Source organism: Salvia miltiorrhiza, unplaced genomic scaffold (genome assembly GCF_028751815.1).
Source record: "Salvia miltiorrhiza cultivar Shanhuang (shh) unplaced genomic scaffold, IMPLAD_Smil_shh original_scaffold_326, whole genome shotgun sequence".
NCBI lineage: Eukaryota > Viridiplantae > Streptophyta > Magnoliopsida > Lamiales > Lamiaceae > Salvia > Salvia miltiorrhiza.
In genome coordinates, this window is record NW_026651527.1 from 187,200 (window position 1) to 210,252 (window position 23,053).

The 23,053-nt window shown below is 32.8% G+C and overlaps 2 protein-coding genes across 4 annotated transcripts; one reads left to right on the forward strand and one right to left on the reverse strand.

The window, feature by feature from the left end:
- The first annotated feature begins 16,710 nt into the window (after positions 1–16,710).
- On the forward strand, positions 16,711–20,186 carry LOC131004094 (probable GTP diphosphokinase RSH2, chloroplastic). The gene is made up of 6 exons (XM_057930696.1): positions 16,711–17,876; positions 17,971–18,156; positions 18,428–18,888; positions 19,072–19,230; positions 19,318–19,669; positions 19,760–20,186. The coding sequence occupies exons 1-6, from the start codon at positions 17,172–17,174 to the stop codon at positions 20,054–20,056; spliced, it is 2,160 nt and encodes a 719-aa protein (XP_057786679.1). The 5' UTR covers positions 16,711–17,171; the 3' UTR covers positions 20,057–20,186.
- Positions 20,187–20,897: 711 nt separating this feature from the next.
- LOC131004095 (transcription initiation factor TFIID subunit 9) lies at positions 20,898–23,053 on the reverse strand. 3 transcript variants are annotated; one of them, XM_057930699.1, is made up of 4 exons: positions 22,895–23,014; positions 22,402–22,433; positions 21,542–21,855; positions 20,898–21,401 (listed from the first exon to the last, which is right to left on the reverse strand). In XM_057930699.1, the coding sequence occupies exons 3-4, from the start codon at positions 21,800–21,802 to the stop codon at positions 21,150–21,152; spliced, it is 513 nt and encodes a 170-aa protein (XP_057786682.1). In that variant the 5' UTR covers positions 21,803–21,855; positions 22,402–22,433; positions 22,895–23,014; the 3' UTR covers positions 20,898–21,149. The 3 variants fall into 3 exon arrangements, with proteins under 3 accessions (XP_057786682.1, XP_057786681.1, XP_057786680.1); XM_057930698.1 differs by having other exon boundaries at positions 22,390–22,433; XM_057930697.1 differs by lacking the exon at positions 22,402–22,433 and having other exon boundaries at positions 22,895–23,053.

Sequence of the window (23,053 nt, forward strand, 5' to 3'; positions counted from 1 at the left end):
ATCCTAATTTATAGCACCCACAATCCCGAATTCGCATCAACTACTCCCCTGATTTCTCTTTTTTTTTTTTTAAACAAAAATAAATACAAAATTTCCATAAATATTGATTTTCTGCTAATTTTCAACTAAATATTTGGGAGTAATGCTGCAATTTAAGGACTTGGCCACGCCCTACATAAATGAAATTTCTTAGTAAAATCTTAGCATCTCGTCAAAAAAAATGAGTAAAATCTTAGCATTTAGTAAATATTTACCTTATAACATGAGAAAATATCGAATCTCTTATTTAAATTATCTTCTTTAAAACTTGGAAAATCAATATTGATATTTTAGGTAAATTATGTATCGAATCTCTTATTTAAATTCTCTTCTTCAAAACTTGGAAAATCGATATTGATATTTTAGGTAAACGAGCTGATTCGAATACTTACAAGACTCAAACTCAGTTCGTTTAAATATTCAGATGTTTGAACTTGCTTCGAAACCGACTCAAACTTTTGTCTTGTTGATCGAGCTCGACTCATCATTCATTCATCAAGCTCGAGCTTGAGATTAGCTCATATGATAATCAATAATGTCGAATTTGACTTGAGTTTGACATCGACTCGTCAAATATTCCCCTAAAATAATATCCAAGTTTGAACTCGTTAAAAACTCATAAAAGGCTTAAAAAATGTTTAGAATGTGTTATTGATCTTAATCAATATATTCGCGAACTAATGAATCTGAATATGTTTGTGAGCTCAACGAGTCGAGCATTGTCAAGTTCGAGCTCGACTCGTTTATTATGAATTCAAAATATGAACGAACTTCTTTTTGAATTAAACTTTAAATAATTTGCGAGTACCTCTGTTCGTTTAAAAAATTAATTATTAACCTTCAACCACATAAAATAAACAATGACGTTTAGTAAGTTGTGAGATTGCGTGAAATAATTTCATATTACGGGCTTACAATTGGGCTTTAATAGTAAGCTGACAGTGTTTTCAATTGGGCTTTAATAATTATGGGCTTTTACATTTATTTTAGTAGTATGTCATTATTTTGGACTCTAAAAAGAATTTTCAATTGGGCTTTAATAATTTTATGGCCATTATGTATTAATATTAGTAGGCCATAAATTTTGGACAATTGGTCTATTAAAACCTTCAACTTGGGCCCAAATTGACTATTTCGAAATTCGAATACACTTCTTTTTTAACAAATGTTTATGAGAGCATTTGAGGAATCGTGACCTAATATTTTATTATGTCCATCGATGATATGATAATATTGTATGTGTCACATAGAAATATTATTATTGTTATTGGTTAAAAGACATGTATCTATTCAGTGCACACCAAGGGCTCGTTTGTTACGTGGAATAGGATAATTTGTGATATCTATAATATTGTATGCGTCACATAGATATATTATTATTGTTACTGGTTAAAAGACATGTATCCATTCAGTGCATGCTCATCATACAACTTTGAGTTTCCACAATGGAAAAGAAAAAAAAAATACTACTCTGAGTGAGACATTTTAAATGATGTATATCATAATTATTTCAATGGGAACATTGTATCTAAGTTCCATGGCTAGTCGTCTCCTTGGCTCAGTTTTCTTTGAGTTCAGAAAGTGTTTATTATTTAAATTTGTAGTATTTGGGAAATTTTATTAGGAAAATTAGGTTTCTTTTGAAACTCATCGCCTACCCATATGTTTTTATCGATCACATGATGGGCGAGACCTAACACAAAAATAGGCAAAATGCTATTATCCCCTCATATACTTGAATGCAATTACTTCGTGTTCAAATTTAGAAACAATATAAAAATATTGAAAAATCATGCCAAGATTACAAATATATTTGCATGTATAGTTATTTCCAGCAATTAACGAGAATAAAACGTATATAAAAAGTCAATGACTTCAATGTGCTCTCTCTAACTAAATGTGTACATCTAGTTGTTCACTCCCGTTGAAATCTTATTCATGAATTTTACTTCATCGGTCACAATTCAATATGTTATGTTTCTTATTTGGACGTTTCATTTAAATAGATCAATACATAACAAATAATTCCACATAAGAATGTATTTGTTTTTTATTTATCCCTTTAAATGCAACATTTTTTTTGTTTTCTTATTTATTTTAAATGATAATATATTTATCTCACTCTTATAAAGGTAGTAAAAGTTATACTGCTATACATATAAAATTATACATTGTCCGAAGAAAAAATGTGTTGCCCAAAATTTTATACGATATATCCGAATTTTTTACTACGTCAAAACAAACGAGATATTAAGTGTTAAATAGAGTTTATTACTTTCTTATACATCAAAATAAACACACCCTAAAAGTCGTCCAAAAACGGCGATGACCTGAAGAAAAAAATACTGAAGTAGAAAACAAAATCCCAAATCAAATTTGACTTGTCCTAACAATCTAGTGCAAGTAAGAGTTGCTTCTTGTTTTTGCATTCACCTAACAAAAACCCAGAAAAAAAGTCAGTTGTGGTGTGTGGACAACATAAAACGACATAGTTTGTGTTGTGCATAGAAACATCTCACGTATAGTCACGTGTTATAGCTTATAAGGAGACAGACAGCTCCAAAGATTTGGGTCCTCGATTCCTTAGAATTAGGTCGACCTGTTTTTGGAATCTCATTTGCTACAATCAACGCACGCCTCTCCTTCTCTTGATTTATTTTTGAATTTGGCCTTTAATTATTTCCCATTCTAGCTTAATATGTTAGCAGAATCAGAATAAGTGTTTCATACCGTCAAATATCGTATCGTATACCTAGAAATCAGATTAATTTAGTTTGTTTACATTTAATGATTGCGTGAAAAATTGAACTACTAGATAATTATATTGACGATAAAATTAAGATGGGAAGTTTACAAAATGTGACTCTTACTAGAGGGGAAGTTTTATATTTTCAAATATGTCACTTAATTATTTGGATATGGATAGAGCGATGATGCGCTAATAATTGCATGGAATGTGGTTTTTTATTTTTATTTAAAATAAAAAAAAATCGTAGATGATTTTACTTATGTTCAGGTATAATAAATATTGAGAAGTGTAGACGCTCATCCCAAACATGGAGGTTGACGGTGGCGGATTAGGGGTTGAAGACTCCTAATTATTTATTTATTTAATATGACGAGAAAGAAATAACATAATATATGGTTTTAATAATTAAAGTTAAAAAGGAAAGTTAGTTCCTACTTTTCAATACAAGTATTTTACTTAATATTTGTTAGTGGTTTATTTTATTAGTTTGTTAAATTTTAAGGCTGAGTTTGAATCAATTTTTTAATTGAAACAAGATTGTGAAGTATCAATAATAAAAATTAATTTATTATAGCAAGTGATTAAACTCTAATCCCAAGCCTATTAGAATTCCACATGCGTCCAAAAAATGAATTATGCTGATTGTTAGGGAAAAAAATTTGGCCTCACGACTATTATTGCTCCTGAAGCTCGTACAAATTAATACCTACATACTCTATTTTTAACATTAATTACATTTAGTTCTTAATTATAAAAAAGGTGTTAATTGGAGTCCAACTCAGTCTATTAATAGCTTGCGATGATGGAACTCAACTCGAAATTATCTCTTTTTCGGTTTATCTGTTTTGACTTCCACACATTTAAGACTGTTGCTTGATCCATTATGCAGCTTCATATAAACTCATAAGGATTTAGATTTGTAATTAACTTGAACTTTAAAATTGTATAGGCATGGTTTTATAACTTTTATTGTAATGTGGAATCAAATAATTTCATTGAACTAACGGCCACATTGTATAGATTGTGTATATAATTAAGTTTGTCAAGAGTGATGTGTTTATATAATATATATAGCTCTAAACTATCATATAAATATAACAACAGATAACCAAGGGGTTTAGCTCACCTGGCCACCGGGTCCTCACTTAAGTGATGAGACTCGGGTCGATCCCCATTGGGAGCGAATTTGGTGATTGGAGAGATAAGGTGGGCTTGGTGATTTCTTGAAATGTTTGGAGGTACTAATTGTTAAGTGCATAGTAAAATATAATAGATGCACAGTTTCTTTTGTTGACTAAATCCTAACCATTAGATCTAATATTTAAAAGGTCAAGATTAAGTTCCTATTTCTCATTTTAACAGAGCTTTTTATTAGAACCTCTTCCTATATATATAACAACAGTTCGCAAACTAACGTGTGTCAATAACAATTTCAACCATTCAATATCTTTAACATTTGATTAATTATTTTTTCTCTTAAACGTATCTATTCGAGGGATATATTCATTTCCACTCCATCCACAACATTTTATACAATTATTATGCATTATCTTTAAACATAAAAAATATATAATAAAATAAAACAATTATAATTATAATAAAAATTCTGAAAATGCCAAAAGATAAAATGAGCAATAAATAAAAAATACACCAGTACTAAGAAATTGCAAGTTAAACTAATAACATACTAAGTTACAAGGTTGCTGTGTGTAGAAATATAACAAATACGTACGTGATTTTTATTTATAAAGAGAAAATTATAGTAATAGTAGTAATATGTTTTTAATAAAATATATAAAAGATATTAAAATTTTATCTTAAAGTATAAGATAAATACATGGAAGTAATGAATGATGATGAGTTTCAGATTTTAAGTGGGAGTTCGCATGTTCTCATTCGTGTTGCCGCCACCGTGGTAGTCTCTCAAATTCCTAATACTCCCTCCTCCGTTTCACTCTAAATATTTCATTTCTTATTTTGAATTGTCCCATTTTAAATATTACATTTTTTTTTGACAATACACTATTTTTTTATATATTTAATATTTAAACAATTTTCACCAACTCACTTTATCTACTTTATACTCACTTTATCTATTTTATACACATTTCTTAATCTCTGTGCCCAAAAGAAATGAGACATTTGAAGCGGGACGGAGGGAGTATATTTTTAAAATTATTAATGTTTTCCCACGTGGCGCGTCGATCACATATGCTGTTATGTGTAGTTTAAATGTATTTATCCGATGAATAAACATTGAAAACTTGGAGGGGAAAAATAATGAAATGAATAAATGTGTAGAATACAGTAGAAAACAACCAATTGAATGGTCATAGGTGGGTTTGATAGCCAAGAAGCAAGTGTTCGCCGTCGTAGTTGACCACTTGTCGCTCGCCCACCACGTGCTTCACCACACCCCTATTTTGTCCTCTTTTATTTTCTTTTACGGCTAAAAGAATAAAATCATTTTTATGATTTTTGGGTTTTCACAATATATTCGTGTAAGAAATCGGTCATTTTCATTCATTTCTAGAAAAATTGGGAATTTCCGTGGAGATTCATTGAATGTGACAACTGTTTAAATGACCAAAATGCCTCTTGGACTCCACATTTTTGCTAGTTTGATTTGTTTGCTCTATTTATGCAATTTCCATTTTCTACTTAAAAAATGTTGACCTTTTTTTTCCATTAATTTTCCGCCAATTTAAGTAGGGTGTGTTTACTTTTGATGAGGAGTAATATGTGCAGAACAGAGAAATGACATAAATCAGACGAGCAGGCTTTATCAGAGAAACGGGCTTCACCAGTGGAATGGATACATCAGAGAAATGGATTGTGCCAGAGGAACCACCTTTATCAGAGGAACCACCTTCGCCAGAAGAACGAACTTCACCAGAGAAACGGGCTCTCGCAGAGGAGTCAGAGGGATGGACCTTATCAGAGGAACGACCTACACCAGAGAAGCCGCTCTCGCCAGAGGAACAGTCTTCGCCAGAGGAATCACCAGAAACGCGGGAAGATCTCCCGCGTGAGGGTAATTTTACTATTATGCCCTTGACCACGCAAAGCGCATGCTCCAGTGATGAATTTACCATTTTACCCTTTACGTGTAATCTATAAATAGCTACCTACGTGCACTTTGTAACCTTACGTTATCTTCACTCTTAATACTACAACATTTTCCTCTCGAGCTCTCAATCTTACTTTTCTATCAATCTTCAAGCAACACTAGGTATAATTCATAGTTTTACTATAATTCTCCGATAAAATCCGTCTCCGTTTAATCATGCTTCACCAACTTTAGTAGTAAAATTTTCATTTGAAAATAATGGATAAAAAAGATGAAATAATATTATATTTTTCTCCTTTTTTATCATATGTTTACTTTGTTAGAAATAGATAGATAAACAAATTGAAATATTGGAAAATATTTTCACACCCTCCCAATAGGATAATATTATCCAACATTTATAAGAAAATGAGTGAAAAGGGGCTGCCCGAATAAATTTTTCAGTTTGATCGGAGAAAATTATCAAAGTATACTTTTTCTAACATTTTCTATCAAAGTAAACCCATCGTATACCAAATTGTGGAATCCATTTACGAAAAACTGGATAAATCGTTTTGATATTATTTTATTGTGAAGATTCATTTATAGGTGGGTTTGCCGACACTGGGGGAATGGGTAGGGGCCATGACCATAAGTAGCAATCTCCAACTTTCATGTTTATGAAAAAACTATCGTAGTCTATGATTAACTTTATTTTGTGGAAATATCAGTAATATATTCATATCAATATATACCGACAGAGATCGAAGAAAAATTATAGTACTATAATATTCATTATTATGGTGTCATCAAAATAGCAACGAACTTGAATACTTAAAAGATCACTTAAATTGGTTCTCAAAAAAAAAATCACTTAAATAATACTAAAATTAAACTTATTTTAAAGGACTTATAAATTTCAACAGTTTAAATGTAATTTTTTTTGAAAATTTATAAATTATTAAATTATTTAGATCATTAATTTTATAAGCTAGAGATATAATTTTATGCTATAATGAGAAACTTTTTATTAAAGAGATGAAATTAATTAAAAGATATAAACTAGAAATGGTATACAATGAAAATAACAAGTTATAGTTTGAATAATACTTGGAAATTTATTGTTGCATATAAAATTATGAAAAAAAATTAGTTAGAGTAAATAAACTTATTTTTTGGGAGCTTAATTAACACTTAATTATTTTTACAACATATAAATTATTTAAAAGCTTATTTTTTTCAAATACATTGAAATAGCCTATAAACTTATAAATAATTTATAAGTTCAGCCAGAACACACACATACACTAACACACACTAAATGAAGCAAATTCTTGAATTACTGATTAAAAATAAAAAAAATTATCAAACTGAGCTACGTTTTATCATTTAAAAAAAAAATCATAACCGTTTGCTGCAAGATATACTTGATACCAAAATGGTGTAACGTGAGGGTCAATTACATATTATGGAATGGCATATATTCATGAGATATGGATGTTATAATACCAATATGTTCTTAGTTGCTGTCTATGGTTACATTATGTAGGAATTTTTAAATTGCATAAAAGGTATATTTTATCATATCAATCATATATAACAAGTTTCGTCTAAAATACATTTATAGATATATAATAAAGTTGTGACATATTCTCTTACATTTAGGGCTTCTATAATTTTATAGCTAAGAATATCACACATCTATCAATTTATGGCATATATAAGTCTATTTATGTTTCCCTAATTAATTGGTTAGATGGTCAAGTAGCAATTTTAAACTTGAAAAATCATATGCTTAAATCTTATTAACATATTTTAAGTTAGAATATAATCACCCATTTATACTCATCATATTCGACCAACCCTAAATTTTATAGTTGAACCCAATAGTTAATGCTCTATTATATTAGAGCTAGCTTCCATCCCTAAAAGTTAATTAATATATGCCCTAAACAATTTTGATGTTTGATAATATTCTCTCTTTTTTCTTTTTGAGATTGAGATCTACAATATTCCCTTAGAAAGAGCTTGGGATATATATTGATTCCTTATTTTCAAATTTGAAAATATTTTCAATTCTTTAGGTGTATTTTTATAAATAGTCATCTATTGAATTAGAACTGAAAACACGGATTTTTATTAAGTTAAATTAGTATATTTTCCCTGTTAATTAATTTTATATTATACACAACGAAGCATATTTACTAAGTTAAGCGCTAAAAAAAACTAAATTTCATTCATGTTTGCTTCGAGAAAAAATAATGATTCTTAATATTCTCTCCGTCCTGGCTATTTTGAGACCTTTTTTTTTACACGAAAATTAAGAAAGTAGTATTTTGTGTGTGTGTGAAAAAGTGAAAATGTGAATAAAGGGTAAAACTTTTGCCAAATAAGAAAATGTTTCAAGATAGGTGGAACGCCAAAAAAAAAGTGTCTCAAGATAGGTGGGACGGAGGGAGTAGAATTGAGAGGTGAAAATTATCCCCATCTTAAAATAAAATTGGACTATGATTTGAATTATTTTTCAATTATAGCCATTGGAGGTGTATTTTTGTGTCATTTTTATAGTTAAAATTAAGAGTTGAATTTTTTAAGACAAGTAATATACATCCCTAATTGTATCTATTGCATAGCCTTTTTTCAGTAGTTTGGCCATCCTTAATTATCATTTATGTAGTATTACTTCAAAATAATTTCAATAGTTTTTGCTAGTTTATATCGTTTTTGCCAAACTATAGTCAACCCATCACTCGGAGTAATATGTGCAATTAATATATAAAGAAACTTTAAGTGTCACCCAGCCAAACCCCTATATAGTATTTTACTGGCAAAAAAAGGCTAAAAACAAAACAATAAATGCAAGTAGTCAATAAGAGAAGCTTCTAATGGTTGACCAAAAAAATATCTGCAACTGTAGTTGGGCAGAGTTTGAAGTGTAGCAAATACTAGCAATTAGTACCAATTAGATCAAGAGTTTAATTTGATAGTCTATTAGTCACAAATCAAACGAATTAAATAAAACGTGAAAGGTAAAATGATCAATTGGGTAGAATCAAAATTTTCCCACGTTCACAGGAAAAATGTAAAAGAAGAAAATTTGATCAATTGATTAAAAAAATAAATGCAGGAACCTATATGAAAGAGCTAAATCTATAGTATTACTTTTTAAAAATAAAGTCAAATTAATATATAAAGTTATTGGATCAAGCAAGTTTGAGTACGTTTATATAAAAATGAAATTGCTCAATTTCACAAGTTTGTGGCACGTAATTTGACAAATATGGTGTATGCTTCCGATTTAAGGATTGATTTACATAAAATAGAGATTTCCTAAAGGAGTAACCATTAAAAAAAAAAAGAAAAAAAAAAAAGAGGAAGACCGTGGGGATTTAAACTACTTTAAATCTTAATATCTTTGTTTGACAGATTGAAGTTAACACAGTTCGAATGTTCATTTGAAAACATTCAAATACTAGTATTTATAAATAATAATTGTGAAATTTCTCATAAACAACTTAGTTAGAAAAGAGAGTGGGTATCTCAAATACTCTGTCACTTAACAAAAAAAATGATACGTGTCATTGATATTGAAATTTCTTGTCATTATGAGATTATCGTAAAATGCTCGAAACATGAAAGCTATCGATATATAATGTGCTTATAAATATGCAGATAAAACAACTAAAGATACGTAATTTATCGTTTTGAAATAGTCGCCTTTTATTTTTGAACATAATTCCATTTACAATCAAGTTGAGCCTTTTTTTTGTCACATATATTCATTTTATATTTTGAAATTTTTTACCACTAAAATATCGTATATTTTTAAAAGATTGTGATGAGGAAGATGAGACCACCGTCGACTGTTATGATGGCTGAAATAATGGCAATTATTCTAGAAATAGTAGTTTGCGTAGAGCATGATGTGGCGCCGATGGAGATATTCATTGATTCTGTGTTGGCTGCGCGAGCAATGGCGAGTGAGGATGAGGACTCGAGATGTTTATCAGATGACTTAAAAGAGGTGTTTGGTGTTGCTAAAGAGAATTTTTTGATTGATGTTAAATATGTTTATAGGAAAGTTAATATGATGCTCATAGTCTTGCTAATTTTTCTAGTTATTGCTCGGAGTTCATTTGTTAGACTAGAGATTTTCCTAGATGATTTAGGGATATTGTTGTTGATGATCTTTCGCAATATAAGTTCGTTTCTTGGGTTTAAAAAAAAAAAAAAGAATTCGAGTCATTTAACGTGAGTGAGTAGAATAATATGCACAATTTGAAACAAATATAAGTGGTGGGGTCGCAAATTATTCAACTATGTTTAAGGAGTATTAAAATAATTCGCACATGTCACGCCGATAAGACATTCCATTCTTATCCAAACACAAATATTGTTTTGCTTAATTTAATCTCAAATATTATGTCATGCCTCAAATCAAATTGGTTTCGTACAATGATGATGCTAAAATTACTATTCAATACCAATTAAGAAACACATGTAGGCCCCAAGATAACCAATAAATTAACTTTATAATCTACTCTATGATTCTATATATACACATGAGTTCCATTTGTATTTACATATCTAATCCATATACTTATCTCATAGTATTAATAATTTTACAATGTAGTGCATAATATGAGTGCACGATCATCCAAACAAATCCATGTACTCTAGGATTATTTTGAGGATACTGCATCATAAGTCATAACATTAAATAGATTTGGATTGCAAATATATTAAATTCATAAAATGTCTAACGATCAAACATATTCGATTTTTAGTGATTCATGAAGGGGTTTTGTCAAATAAAATCACGAATTATTTTGAATTTGCAATTTTAACGCGACTTTTAAAGTGTGACGAATTAAATCACCACCATTTTAATTTTTAGAATTATGTCCCCCAATTATTTTTTTATCACCACAGTGTTTAATTGGAGCTTATGTGGATTAGTAAAGACGGCACCGTTTTTGTGAGGCTTAAACGACGTCGTTTCGCACAATTTCAATTGAATCTTTTTCTAAATTATAAAGAGATTGTATCCTATGTTTGCACTATGATTTTCAATATTCATCAATTTTATAGAAAACAATGTCGTAACATGAATATTACATGGCGAACTAATCCACGTAAACTCCAATTCAACAATTCGACGATCGAAAAAAAAAAATTAGGGGGATGAAATTGTAAAAATTGAAAAAATGGTGATTTAATTTGCCACACTTCAAAAGTCACGTTAAAATTGCAAATTCGAAATAATTCGTGATTTTATTTGCCAAAACCTCATTTATGAATTATATCTTAAACATTAAAATATATTACTCCTAGTTACTTACATTTCAATCTTTAGCAATTATATCAATTTTACCTTGATCTTTGAAAATTATCAATTACTATATCTGACTCAACTCAAAACACCCTATGAATTGATTTGCAATCGTACGAGGTCATCCTAGTGTAGTAAGCTAACCCAAGTCGTCTCGCAAGGAAGGCTAGACAGGGCTTTGGTCATGCTACGCACAAAAAATAGTAAATCATAAACACTTTAATCAAAGGTTTGGGTCTGACGTTACTCTCTCTCACTCTGGACAGAAAATAACCAACATGAATCAACTAGACTTAATGGAAATAACTCATGCATAAAGACAAATAGAAATAATCAACACATTCATTTAAGTAATTAGAAGTAATCTAGCACAAGAAGTAAAGAGCGATAGAAACTAATCTCCTTTGAATTCACCAACTATGATCTACCAATACATTCAACAATTACCAACATCTCATTCAAAATTCAACATAGAAATCACTAAGCAACATCCACATATGCAATCACAAAACTAAGCAAGGTAACCAATGGAAAGACAAACTAGGGCAATAACAATTGATCACAAGATGATATTAACCTAACCAAAACGATGAATGAAAAATCTAAAAACAAATCAACAATAATCAACAACGATAAGAACAAGAATCGCAACAATAAACTTTAACCAATCAAACAATCATCCAAATGTGAGCAAACAAGAAATCACCATAAACCATAATAGGAATCAAAGAGGTTCTTACAATAATCTAAAGCAAATCTTCAATCCAAGGTAATCCAATGTGTTTAGAACAAGTTTCAATCTATCAAAACTAAGGTAAAATGGTGGAAAATGGGTTTGGAGGCTGTAGGAGCCGAAGGTGTGAGAGAAACCCTAAAAATGGGTTTTTATATGGCAAAAACTATAACTGCCGGAACGCCAGGGGCGGCGGCTGCAGAGCTGGCCCTTTGATTAGGCCCAAGGGGTAATGGCCTAGGGCCCCCCAAAAAATATAAAGCCCACTAGTATTAGTAGCCCAATTATTAAAAATATATATATATATATATATATCTAAAACCTATTCCTAATCAGCAAAACAACAAGCAACGTCTCTTTCTCAATTTTATTTCTTTCCCTAGCTGACTAGCTCTAAGTCTAACGTCTCTCTTCTCTCCCAATTCTCCAATCGCGCTGTTCATTCCTATTTTCTGTGCTAATTGCGTCTGCCCATCCATCTCTCTCTCATTCTATTTTCAATTTCAATTTGCTCCATTTGTTGCTCGATGCGCTGCTCAGCCTTAGCTCGGGCGGTCGGGCCTCGGCAACCTCTGCAGCTCTGCCTGAAGGCTAAAATTAAAGGGTATTCTCTGCTCAGCTCAGCGCTTGCGGCTTTGCTTCATTTTCGAAGAAGGAAGGTATTTTTTTTATTTACAAGAATTTAGATGAGGGATTGATCAAGGTATTCTACTCTCACGTTTCTCTATCAAATTTTTGATTTATTTGTGTTAGTTTGTAAGATTATAATATGTTGCCTAGAAAATATTCATCAGGAAGCCAAAAAAGAAATAAAAGAAAAAGAATTGATGAGGTGATTAAAACTCAAAGATGAGCTTTTCATAAGTTTCTTATACCTAGTTCTAGTTCTTCGGTGAAAGAAGTAGAAGTGATTGGGAATGAAGAAGTTGATGCTTTGAATGAAGTTGAAGTAGTTAATGATATTGAGAATGAAGAAATTGATGATATGAGAAATAAAAAATGATTCTTTGAATATCTTTGATCCAAGAACTTGGAATAATCTTAATAACAAAACTAGAGATATTTTGATAGAGAAAGACCCCTTCAGAGAATACAATCTCACGTTCCCTATAGATGAGCTTGGTAGACATTTTGCATATTCTTATTATACTAGAAAACTACCAAATGGTGAGAATCAAGATAGAAAATGGTTGGTGTACTCAAAAGATGCAAATAAAGTATATTGTTTTTGTTGCAAATTATTTAGATCACTTCAAAACAATAGTTTGCTAGCAAATGAAGGTTTGAATGATTGAAAGCATATAAATGATAGGCTCAAAAAACATGAGAATAGTATTGAGTATATTAATAATATGAGGACTTGGATTGATTTGCATATTAGATTGCAACATAATCAAACAATTGATAAAGATTTACAAGCACTCATAAAAATAAAAAAAACATTGGAAACTAGTTTTTGTAAGAATTATTGTTGTTGTGAAATGTCTTGCTACACGTAATTTGACTTTTCGTGGGGATAATAAAAATATTTATCAAAATAATAATCGTAATTTTCTTGGCTTGCTTGAATTACTTGCAGAATTTGATTTGATAATGTAAGAGCACTTGAGACGTGTCCAGAATAAGGAAATTCACTATCATTGCCTTAGTCACAAGATTCAAAATGAGTTGATTTCAACATTAGCCTCTAAAATGAAACATGATATAATAAAAAAAATAAAAGAGGCCAAATATTATTCAATGATTCTTGATTGTACTTCTGATATAAGTCATAATGAGCAAATGACTTTAGTAATTCAATGTGTTGATATGTCCAACACTCAAATAAAGGTAAATGAATATTTTATTGATTTTTTTAAGTGTGGATGATACATCTGGTGTAGCCATTTTTAATGAAATACAAGATGCTTTACAATCACTTGATCTTGATATTGATAATGTTAGGGGACAAGGATACGATAATGATTCCAATATGAAAGGAAAACATCAAGGTGTGCAAAAGAGATTTTTTGATATTAATCCTAGAGCTTTTTATATGCCATGTGCTTGTCATCTTCTTAATTTAACAATATGTGATATGGCTAGTTCTTATGTTAAAGTTGTCTATTTCTTTGGAGTTGTGCAACGTTTGTATACTTTATTTGTTAGTTCTACAAAAAGATGGAAAATTTTACAGGATCATGTTCATCAATTTACTTTGAAGTCCTTATCAACAACAAGATGGGAAAGTCATATTAATAGTGTTACTGCTATAATAACTCAACCTAATGAGATAAGAGATGCTCTATTTGAACTATCAAAGAGTTAGTGATGATACTAAAACTAGGAGTGAAGTCGAGTCTTTGGCGACTAATGAACTTGAGAATTTTGAATTTTTGTTGGGTATGACTATATGGCATAATATATTGAACAAAACAAATTTGATTAGCAAAAAACTACAATCTAAAGATATGCAAATTGATGTTGCAATAGTTATTTTGAAAGGTTTGATTTCTTATTTTGAAAAATATAGAGATGAAGGTTTTTAGTCGGCCTTGACATTAGCTAAGGACCTTGTATCTAAGATGGAAATTGATCCTATTTTTCCACCAGCACGTGTGATTCGTAGGAAGAAACAATTTGATGAAAGTTGTCAAGAAGAGATTTCATTATATGATAAGGAGTCTTTTAGGATCAATTATTTTATTGTTATAGTGGATATTGCTATTTTATCTTTAAAGGCTAGATTTGAACAATTGACAATTTTTGAAGATATTTTTGACTTTTTGTTTCCTCATAAGATGTTACCTTTATGGGATGGTGATAAATTGCACAAATGTTGTGTTAAGCTTCAAGGTGCCCTGAAACATAATGATAAATTTGACATTGATGCTGAAGATTTATATTCTAAATTGCAAGTGCTACAAATGTTTTTACCATCTGAAACAAAGTCTCTTGGTGAGGTTCTTGAGTTTGTTAAAGTTTCAGATTGCTTTCCTAATGTTTTTTATTGCATATAGAATATTGTTGACTATACCAGTTACTGAAGCTTCAGCAGAAATAAGTTTTTCAAAATTAAAATTGATAAAATCATATTTGTGTTCTACTGTGTCTCAAGAAAGGTTCAATGGATTAACGGTTTTATGCATTGAACATGAGGTATTAGAAAAACTTGATCTTGAAGAAATTATTGATGATTTTGCGTCTCAAAATGATAGAAGATCTAAGTTATTTTTATAATTATTTTATCATTATTTTCTAGTTTATTGCACTTTATGGTCTATGTTATAGGTTTACAGTTATCTCAAATTTGCTACAACTTCTCGAAGCTTTTTCTTTTAGGGGCCTCTTTTTTCCTTTTCGCCTAGGGCCCCCGAAATATCAGGGAAGCCATGGGCGGCCGCAGTGAGGTGGCCGCCGCTGCTACCACCTTCGCATCTTATGGGCGGCGAGCGGTGTAGGGCGAGCGGTGCTGGCTACGGGCGCCGTGAGGCGGCGACGGTGACTTTAATTCACAAAATACCTCAACCTTCTGCAAAACAACAAGAATGCATCAAATAGCTATCAAGCAAGAATAAAATGATAGAAATATACACGGAGCATGCTTGAATGCGCACCCAACAATCCACAAATAATGCTAAAAAAATCCCTCCATCCCGTCGAAATAATTTTTTCAAATTGTATCACAATCTAATGTGTCAGAGGAGAACCTATTACTATTTGTTCAAAAAAGTTGTATAGATGGATATTAATACTCCTTCCATTCCGTCGAAATTGATGTGTATTTTTTTTCGGGCAGTTCCAACGAAGTTGATGCGTTTTCTTTTTTGGAATAAATTAAAGTTACTTTTCATTAACTCTCTCTTTTATTTCACTTTTTCACTAAACATTAGTGTCTTAAATCTCGTGTTCAAAAGAAACGTCTCGTCTTCGCTGAGACGGAGGGAGTATTTTACTTTAACTATTAGTATCATTTAGAAACTATTATCTCAAGAACGATTTATAAAAATTATGATAGAATCGATGAAATCATTATTACAGTTCCACCTTTTTTTTCATTTCTTTTATTCCATTTCATCATATCAAGCATGTTCTAATGGTTTTATGATAAAAAAAATCCTTAAAATATAAACAAAAATACATTAATTGACTTTTTTATTTATAAATAAAAAAATATATCAATTGATAAAATCATTTAATGCAATATCCGATATACATAATCCGTACTACATTTTAATTGATAAAATCATTTAATGCAATATCCGATATACATAATTCGTACTACATTTTAATAATTAACACTAGTATTTCAAAAATGACATATAATCATCTGTACACTATACAAGCATTGGTAAAATATACCAAATTCGACATTTTGTATTGGATTGAGATTCTGTAGGATTTTAAAAGACTTTAAAAAGTTCATAGATTTTAAAGGATTTTAGAAATCCATAGACTTCGGGTGAAGTTTAGAGGAATCCGTCGAAATCTCAAGTCTGAAGCTCGAATTTCATCATTTATATTTTTTTTGACAAATCCATCAGAATCTATGCATTTTTAAAATCTATGAAATGTTGAATACCACCTTATTTTAAAAGACTTTAAAAAGTCTGATTTGAATACATCTGAATTTAAAAAAAAATTAAAAATCTGAATTGAATACCTCTGAATTTTAAAGAACTTTTAAGAATTTGAATTGAATATACCAAAATTTTCAAAATCCTTTAAAATCATACAGAATCTCAATCCAATATACCCCTTATATTCCTTCCTTTTCTATCTTCATATACGATACGTGTACGTATTAAACAGTAAACACACACTATTCTCATTTCTGCAATTTTCAGCACTATAGAGGGGTATATCGGTCTTTTCATCTCATACGATCACCCGTCTTCAAGAGTAGCAGATTCACAGAAGCCAGGGAAAAAAGAAAAAAATATCAGAGTAGAAGAATATAGAAATTGAACAAACCCTAAGTGAACTCTCTCTCTCTCTCTCTCTCAAATTGTTTCAACTCGTCGTCTCAAACCTCACTTTCTTGACTTTCTCATTTCCAATTCCCAATCAGTAACCAGAAAATTCACTTTCTCTTCCATGTGTATATATAATTGTGTACAGATTCTCTGTATTTAGTCCAAAATTCCCACAAACTACACTCCTTTATTTCTCCCGTGAATTGCGCAATTTAGCCGGATCAGAAAGTTTTGGCCTTGAATTTGCTGTAATTGCTCCGATTACGGTTTTCCGGGGTGCTCAATTTTCTGTGAAAAGCTAGAAATCGGAATTTATGGCGGTTTCGACCATAGCGCTCTACTCGAGTCCGCCGAGTAGCGTGTGCTCTGCTTCGCACCAGATCAGCTCCCACGCGTCGTACGATTTGGATGTGAACAGCCGGTCAACGTCGTCGGCGTCGGCATCGCCGTCGCAGAAGCCATTGATGGGTGGCCTGTCGTGCTTGTTTGCGTCGCCGGCGATCAAATCGGCGAGTTATTCGTCTGGAGCGGAGGATTTGGGTGCTCTGTGGCATGACAGGACCGAGGAATTGGGGTCCTCGTTTCGGTACTCGTCGTTGAGTTCGTCTATGAAGCGAGATCAGGCGCACCAGAGTCCGGTTTCCGTGCTTCAAGGCCTGAATAATTCAATTGCGTCGGGTTCTCGGAGCCCGCCCATGAGAATTAGCGCGGATTTAAGCTCAATTAGGTCGGGGAGCGGGGGGATGTTTAAAGGATTCGTGAGGCACGCGTTGGGCTCGTGTGTTGATTACGATTCTGCGCCTTTAGATTTGAATGTGAAGGACTTTGATTTGTCCTCGTCGTCGAATGCTTTGTCTGCAGATGAGCTTACTTTTAACATGGACGAGAATTTCATGGCGATGGATTTGCCGGCCTATGCGAAAGGTTTACTTTCCGAAGCGCAGTCGAAGAACTCGATTTTTAGGGATGATTTCGTTGTTAAGGCTTTTTATGAAGCGGAGAAGGCTCATAGAGGCCAGGTATTTAGCTTTTTCCTTTTGAAGTGTTTCTCGATTTTATGCAAAAATGCGATGGTTGTAGAATTAACTAATCTGATGGTTTTCTTCTGTGTAGAAACGGGCAAGTGGTCATCCTTATTTGCAGCATTGCGTCGAAACGGCAGCTCTGCTGGCGAACATAGGCGCCAGTTCTACAGTTGTTGCTGCAGGGCTTTTGCACGACGCTGTTGATGATTCTTTCCTCACCTTCGATCATATATCGAGGTCTTTCGGAGCTGGAGTTGGTGATTTAGTTGAGGGGGTAAGAGAAAGTTGTTATCTTTATTCTGCTTTCTTACATTTCGATATGAAGTTTTAGTCTTGATGCTAGGTTAATATAACTATGTTATTGGATTTGTTGATGTTGATAATTATTAATGATGTGGATTGGTTTTAGAATGTTGAAATATATTACTTTGATTACTCTTTTCAGCTTGGAGGATGAAATTTTTCAATAGAATCAACAACAGTTTGTTTAAAAACTGCATATTTGAACTTGAGCTAGACATATTGAACTGTGTTTTCTGTGTCAGGTATCTAAGCTGAGCCAACTGAGCAAGCTTGCACGCGAGAACAACACCGCCTGTAAAACTGTTGAGGCAGATCGACTGCACACCATGTTCCTTGCGATGGCAGATGCAAGGGCTGTTCTGATAAAGCTTGCTGATCGATTGCACAATATGTTGACCTTGGATGCGTTGCCGTTGATCAAGCAACAAAGATTTGCTAAGGAAACTTTGGAAATATTTGTTCCTCTTACCAATAGATTAGGTATCTCGACTTGGAAAGAGCAGCTAGAGAATCTGTGTTTCACATATCTCTATCCGGACCATCATCAAGAGTTGTCCTCCAAACTTCTGAAGTCCTTTGACGAGGCTGCGATTACTTCTTCTTTGGAGAAGTTGGAGGAAGCACTGAAGGATGCTGGGATTTCATACCACTGTGCATCAGGCCGCCATAAGAGCTTGTACAGCATCTATTCCAAAATGTCAAAGTATGTATAATTCCCTTTTTCTTTTATTTCCTACAATCATATCTAGATGTTCGTCTCGATATGACCTTAAGATGCAATTCATATACTTTGTTGATACACTGTTTTGGCTACTCTCCTTGGTGTTTTTGTGTAGCTTTGTGGTGTAACTATTGTCATAACCCGGTGAAATTCTTCCTCCTACAGAAAGAAGCTGAATATGGATGAAATTCATGATATTCATGGATTAAGGCTAATTGTTGAAACTGAAGAAGACTGCTATAAAGCTCTAAGAGTTGTCCAGCAGCTTTGGCATGAAGTGCCCGGAAGGTTCAAAGACTACATTGTTCGTCCTAAGTGTAACGGGTATGTCAACAACTCAAAAGTTGAAAATGTTGTTCTATCGGTTCACTTTGTATATATCGTGTACTTAATTTGTATTACACATTGCAGATACCAATCTCTACACACAGTAGTCACAGGCAAGGATATGGTGCCCCTTGAAGTTCAGATTCGAACAAAAGAGATGCATCTGCAAGCCGAGTATGGTTTAGCTGCTCATTGGAGGTACAAAGAAGGAGATTCCCAATACTCTTCCTTCGTACTTCAGATGGTTGAATGGGCACGTTGGGTGATGACGTGGCAGTGCGAGGCAATAAGCAAAGACCGGTCCTCTGTTGGTTTTGACGACTCCATGAAGCCACCTTGCACCTTCCCTACCCATTCTAAAGATTGCACCTTTTCGTGCAAACCCCTTTGTGGCGCTGATGGTCCCATCTTCGTTATCATGATCGAGAACGATAAGGTTTGTTCTTGATGTTCATGCAATGTAGAATGACCTTTTCAAAACTCTTAGTTCATCGAGTTAGTTTAACATCATATTTCCAACCTGCAGATGTCTGTTCAAGAGTTTCCAGCAAACTCATCAGTAATGGATCTGCTGGAGACAGCCGGTCGAGGCAGTTCTAGGTGGACTTCATACAGATTTCCTGTTAAGGAGGAACTAAGGCCGCGGCTGAACCATAAGCCCGTCAGTGATCCCACCTGCAAGCTGAAAATGGGCGACGTCGTGGAATTAACTCCAGCCATACCGGACAAGTCGCTGACAGAGTACCGGGAAGAAATCCAGCGGATGTACAACAGAGGTGCGACGCCGTTGGCTGCCGGTTCCATGGCTAGCTTCAGAAGCTGACCCCTTCTCACCTGAATTCATTCTTTGGTAGTCTTACATTTGATAACACAAAAAAGAAATAGGTATTCTTGTACATAAGCATTTGTAAAGAACAGTTCATGTTGTGTTATGAAGGGAATTATTTACCCAACTGCATCAGGTGTTGAATCTTGAAAGAGTAGTTTAGAATTAACTTAGAGCCTAAACAAATCGCATAAAATAAATTGAATTTATTGATCGAATTCTTACCAAATGTGATGAAGTTGTGAAAATTTACTTCAATATAATTTGGGATAAGACTAAAATATTCGTTATATATAGTTTATTGTTTGATGTATTAAATTTATATATAATCAATAATTATTATAGTTACGACAACTATGTTTTTTTATAATGTTTACCGCATGAAAGGTTGGTATGTATAATCACATTTTTTGTGTAATATTTTTGAGCTTTTAATTTTAAAAAAGTGTGTTTTCTACTAAACAAGAAACTAGAGCATCATATTGTACACATATATTAGTGTTAATTTCTCAAATAACCTGTATTAAACAAGCTCTTTAATAAGAACATGTGTTAATATTGAGCTTTGCTCAAATAATTTTTTTCTTTCTTTGAGTTGGGAAAAAAAGGACGGTGAGGATTGATCTATACACTTTTTTTTTATGTGGTTTATCATTTCATTGACGCTGTGAGTGGTCTTTTTAATTTATTTGGATTTGATCTAGTATATACTAACTTGATTATTGTTATTTATTAGGATTGTTTGTAATATTTAATTAATTATAATATAATTTGTATATTGTATCTAGACAAAACACATCTAAATAAGAGAGTACCAAGGAATATTGGCACAATGGGATACTGTGTGAATTGTGATAATGAAAATTCACATTCCACTGTTGTCAATCGGGACAAAGTTGGCTATTACAAAACGAGACCAATTTTTATTTTCTTAATGAGGAGCACAAAACAAGAACTATAACAGATATATAATAAGCAACATTTACATTCCAAAGAATGGTCGTCTGAAATTGGAGCAAAGGACCATATTCAGACACAAGAACAAACTGAAGCTCCTATACTGCAAGCAAGACAGCTCCATCGAATTTCATCATTTTGGATCTTTACTTCCAAGTGAGAACGACACGGGCTGTGGAGCATCTTGTGGGAGATCACTCTGATCATGATTCGATCCAGCAGGTTCTTCGTCATCCTCAGTTTCTTCGTGTTGCCTCTTAGGCACAGCAAGTTGATAATTGGGGTGGATCAAGATATCTTGCTCCGGAGGGAGGGGGATCCCAGGTCCCGCTATTGATTTTGGCAGCGGGGCCTTGTTTCTGCTCCGAGCCAACTCCAAGAGCACCTAGTGAGAAGCAATGCCATGATTTTTAGCAATGATACAGAGTTTTCTATAAAAGGATAATCATTTCATGTGTTAAAGAAGATCATAATAATCCCAAGTCACAGTCGAAACAAGAAGGCAATATAAGTAGCAAGATTTACCTCTCGTGGTGGAGGCTGCGAGAAGCTGAAATTGACTTTAGACTGAATTGCAAGCTTGATATCATCAGAATCAATCACAGACTTCTCAGCATGTTCTGAATACATTTGAGCATCCGTCAACACATCTGCAACGTACTGATACCATAGCTCCAAGAACTGGTGCACAACTTGGGGTTCATAATCATCAATGTTCATTGACCTCAGCAACTCCTTCACAATCTTTCCATCCCTCGGCATATCCTCTTCTCCACCCTCAGCCATTTCCCAAATACTGGCTCACAACGAACTGATTTCACTTCTTATGTTGATGATATCTATACCAAAACAATAAGATCAGTCTAGAGGATTAGTGCAGCTTTAATGAGAGTTCTTACCAGAGAAATATGAACAAAGCAAAAAGAAAGAGAAGCCACAAATCCAAACTACAGATGGTGAATTCCACTTAAAGTCCATTAGAATCCAAAACTTTCTACTGGTCCAACATTGCATGCTGAAGTTTGTATCATCTGCTTTCAACATGTTTTCCAGTTTCATATGAAAATGCCATATGTATATTATGAGATCTTCGTTATATACATGATAAGCACTTGTAACACGAAACAAGAGCTCGATAGAATACACAGAATAGAGAATGCCTTGCTTAATTCAGATCTACCCAAAAAAAAACATATTCAACCCTAGAAAAGAGAAGTCCAGAAACTTATCTCATGCTAAAGATCCGATATGCTAATCCAACATCATGAATAAACTGTGTTGCTATAAATCTCCATCATGAAGAACAGCAAAAAGTTCATACAGCAACTCAGCAACTCCAATAACTCATTTCATATAACAAGAAAAATTCACACCTCGAAATTCACCTTGAGCAATAAAACATCACTAGCATCCCTACCTGTTGAAAACGATAAATTCAAAATGACACTCCATTCTAACAGCTTAGTTCAACCCCTGCACCTGAAACTCTCAGATAAAAGGCAACACACTTAATTTAATTGACCGTTTCATCTAAAATCCCCGGCTGTTAGCTACGAGATTCGTTAAAATTGATCATCTTCAACACTACAATAAGTGACATTTTCAGAGCAATCGTGGAGCTCCACATCATACAAAGCCAGTTGAATTAATCATTCTCAATTCTAATGAATTGAAATTTCAATACTTCTAAACATCAATCCTTCAACCATTTCATAAAGTGCGGCCATGAATAACATAAAACGCGTAGATTTATTGAAATTGATACTTTTGCAGGTAATCAATCGACCACTCGACGTAACTGCCTATCACTAATCACATAACAGAATCAAAAGCTCCAAAATGTGAATATATACGCATATATATTGCGAATTTTCTTACTTCGCCGGAAATCCGCGATCTGAGCTGCCACTGGAACTCCAGACTCCGCGAAATGCTGCCAACCCGCCGTCGGTCACCACGACAAATTATAGCAGAATCGATTGCAAGATTTTGCATATACATGTAGAGTTATATGTGTCAGTGTGTGAGTTAGGCTAC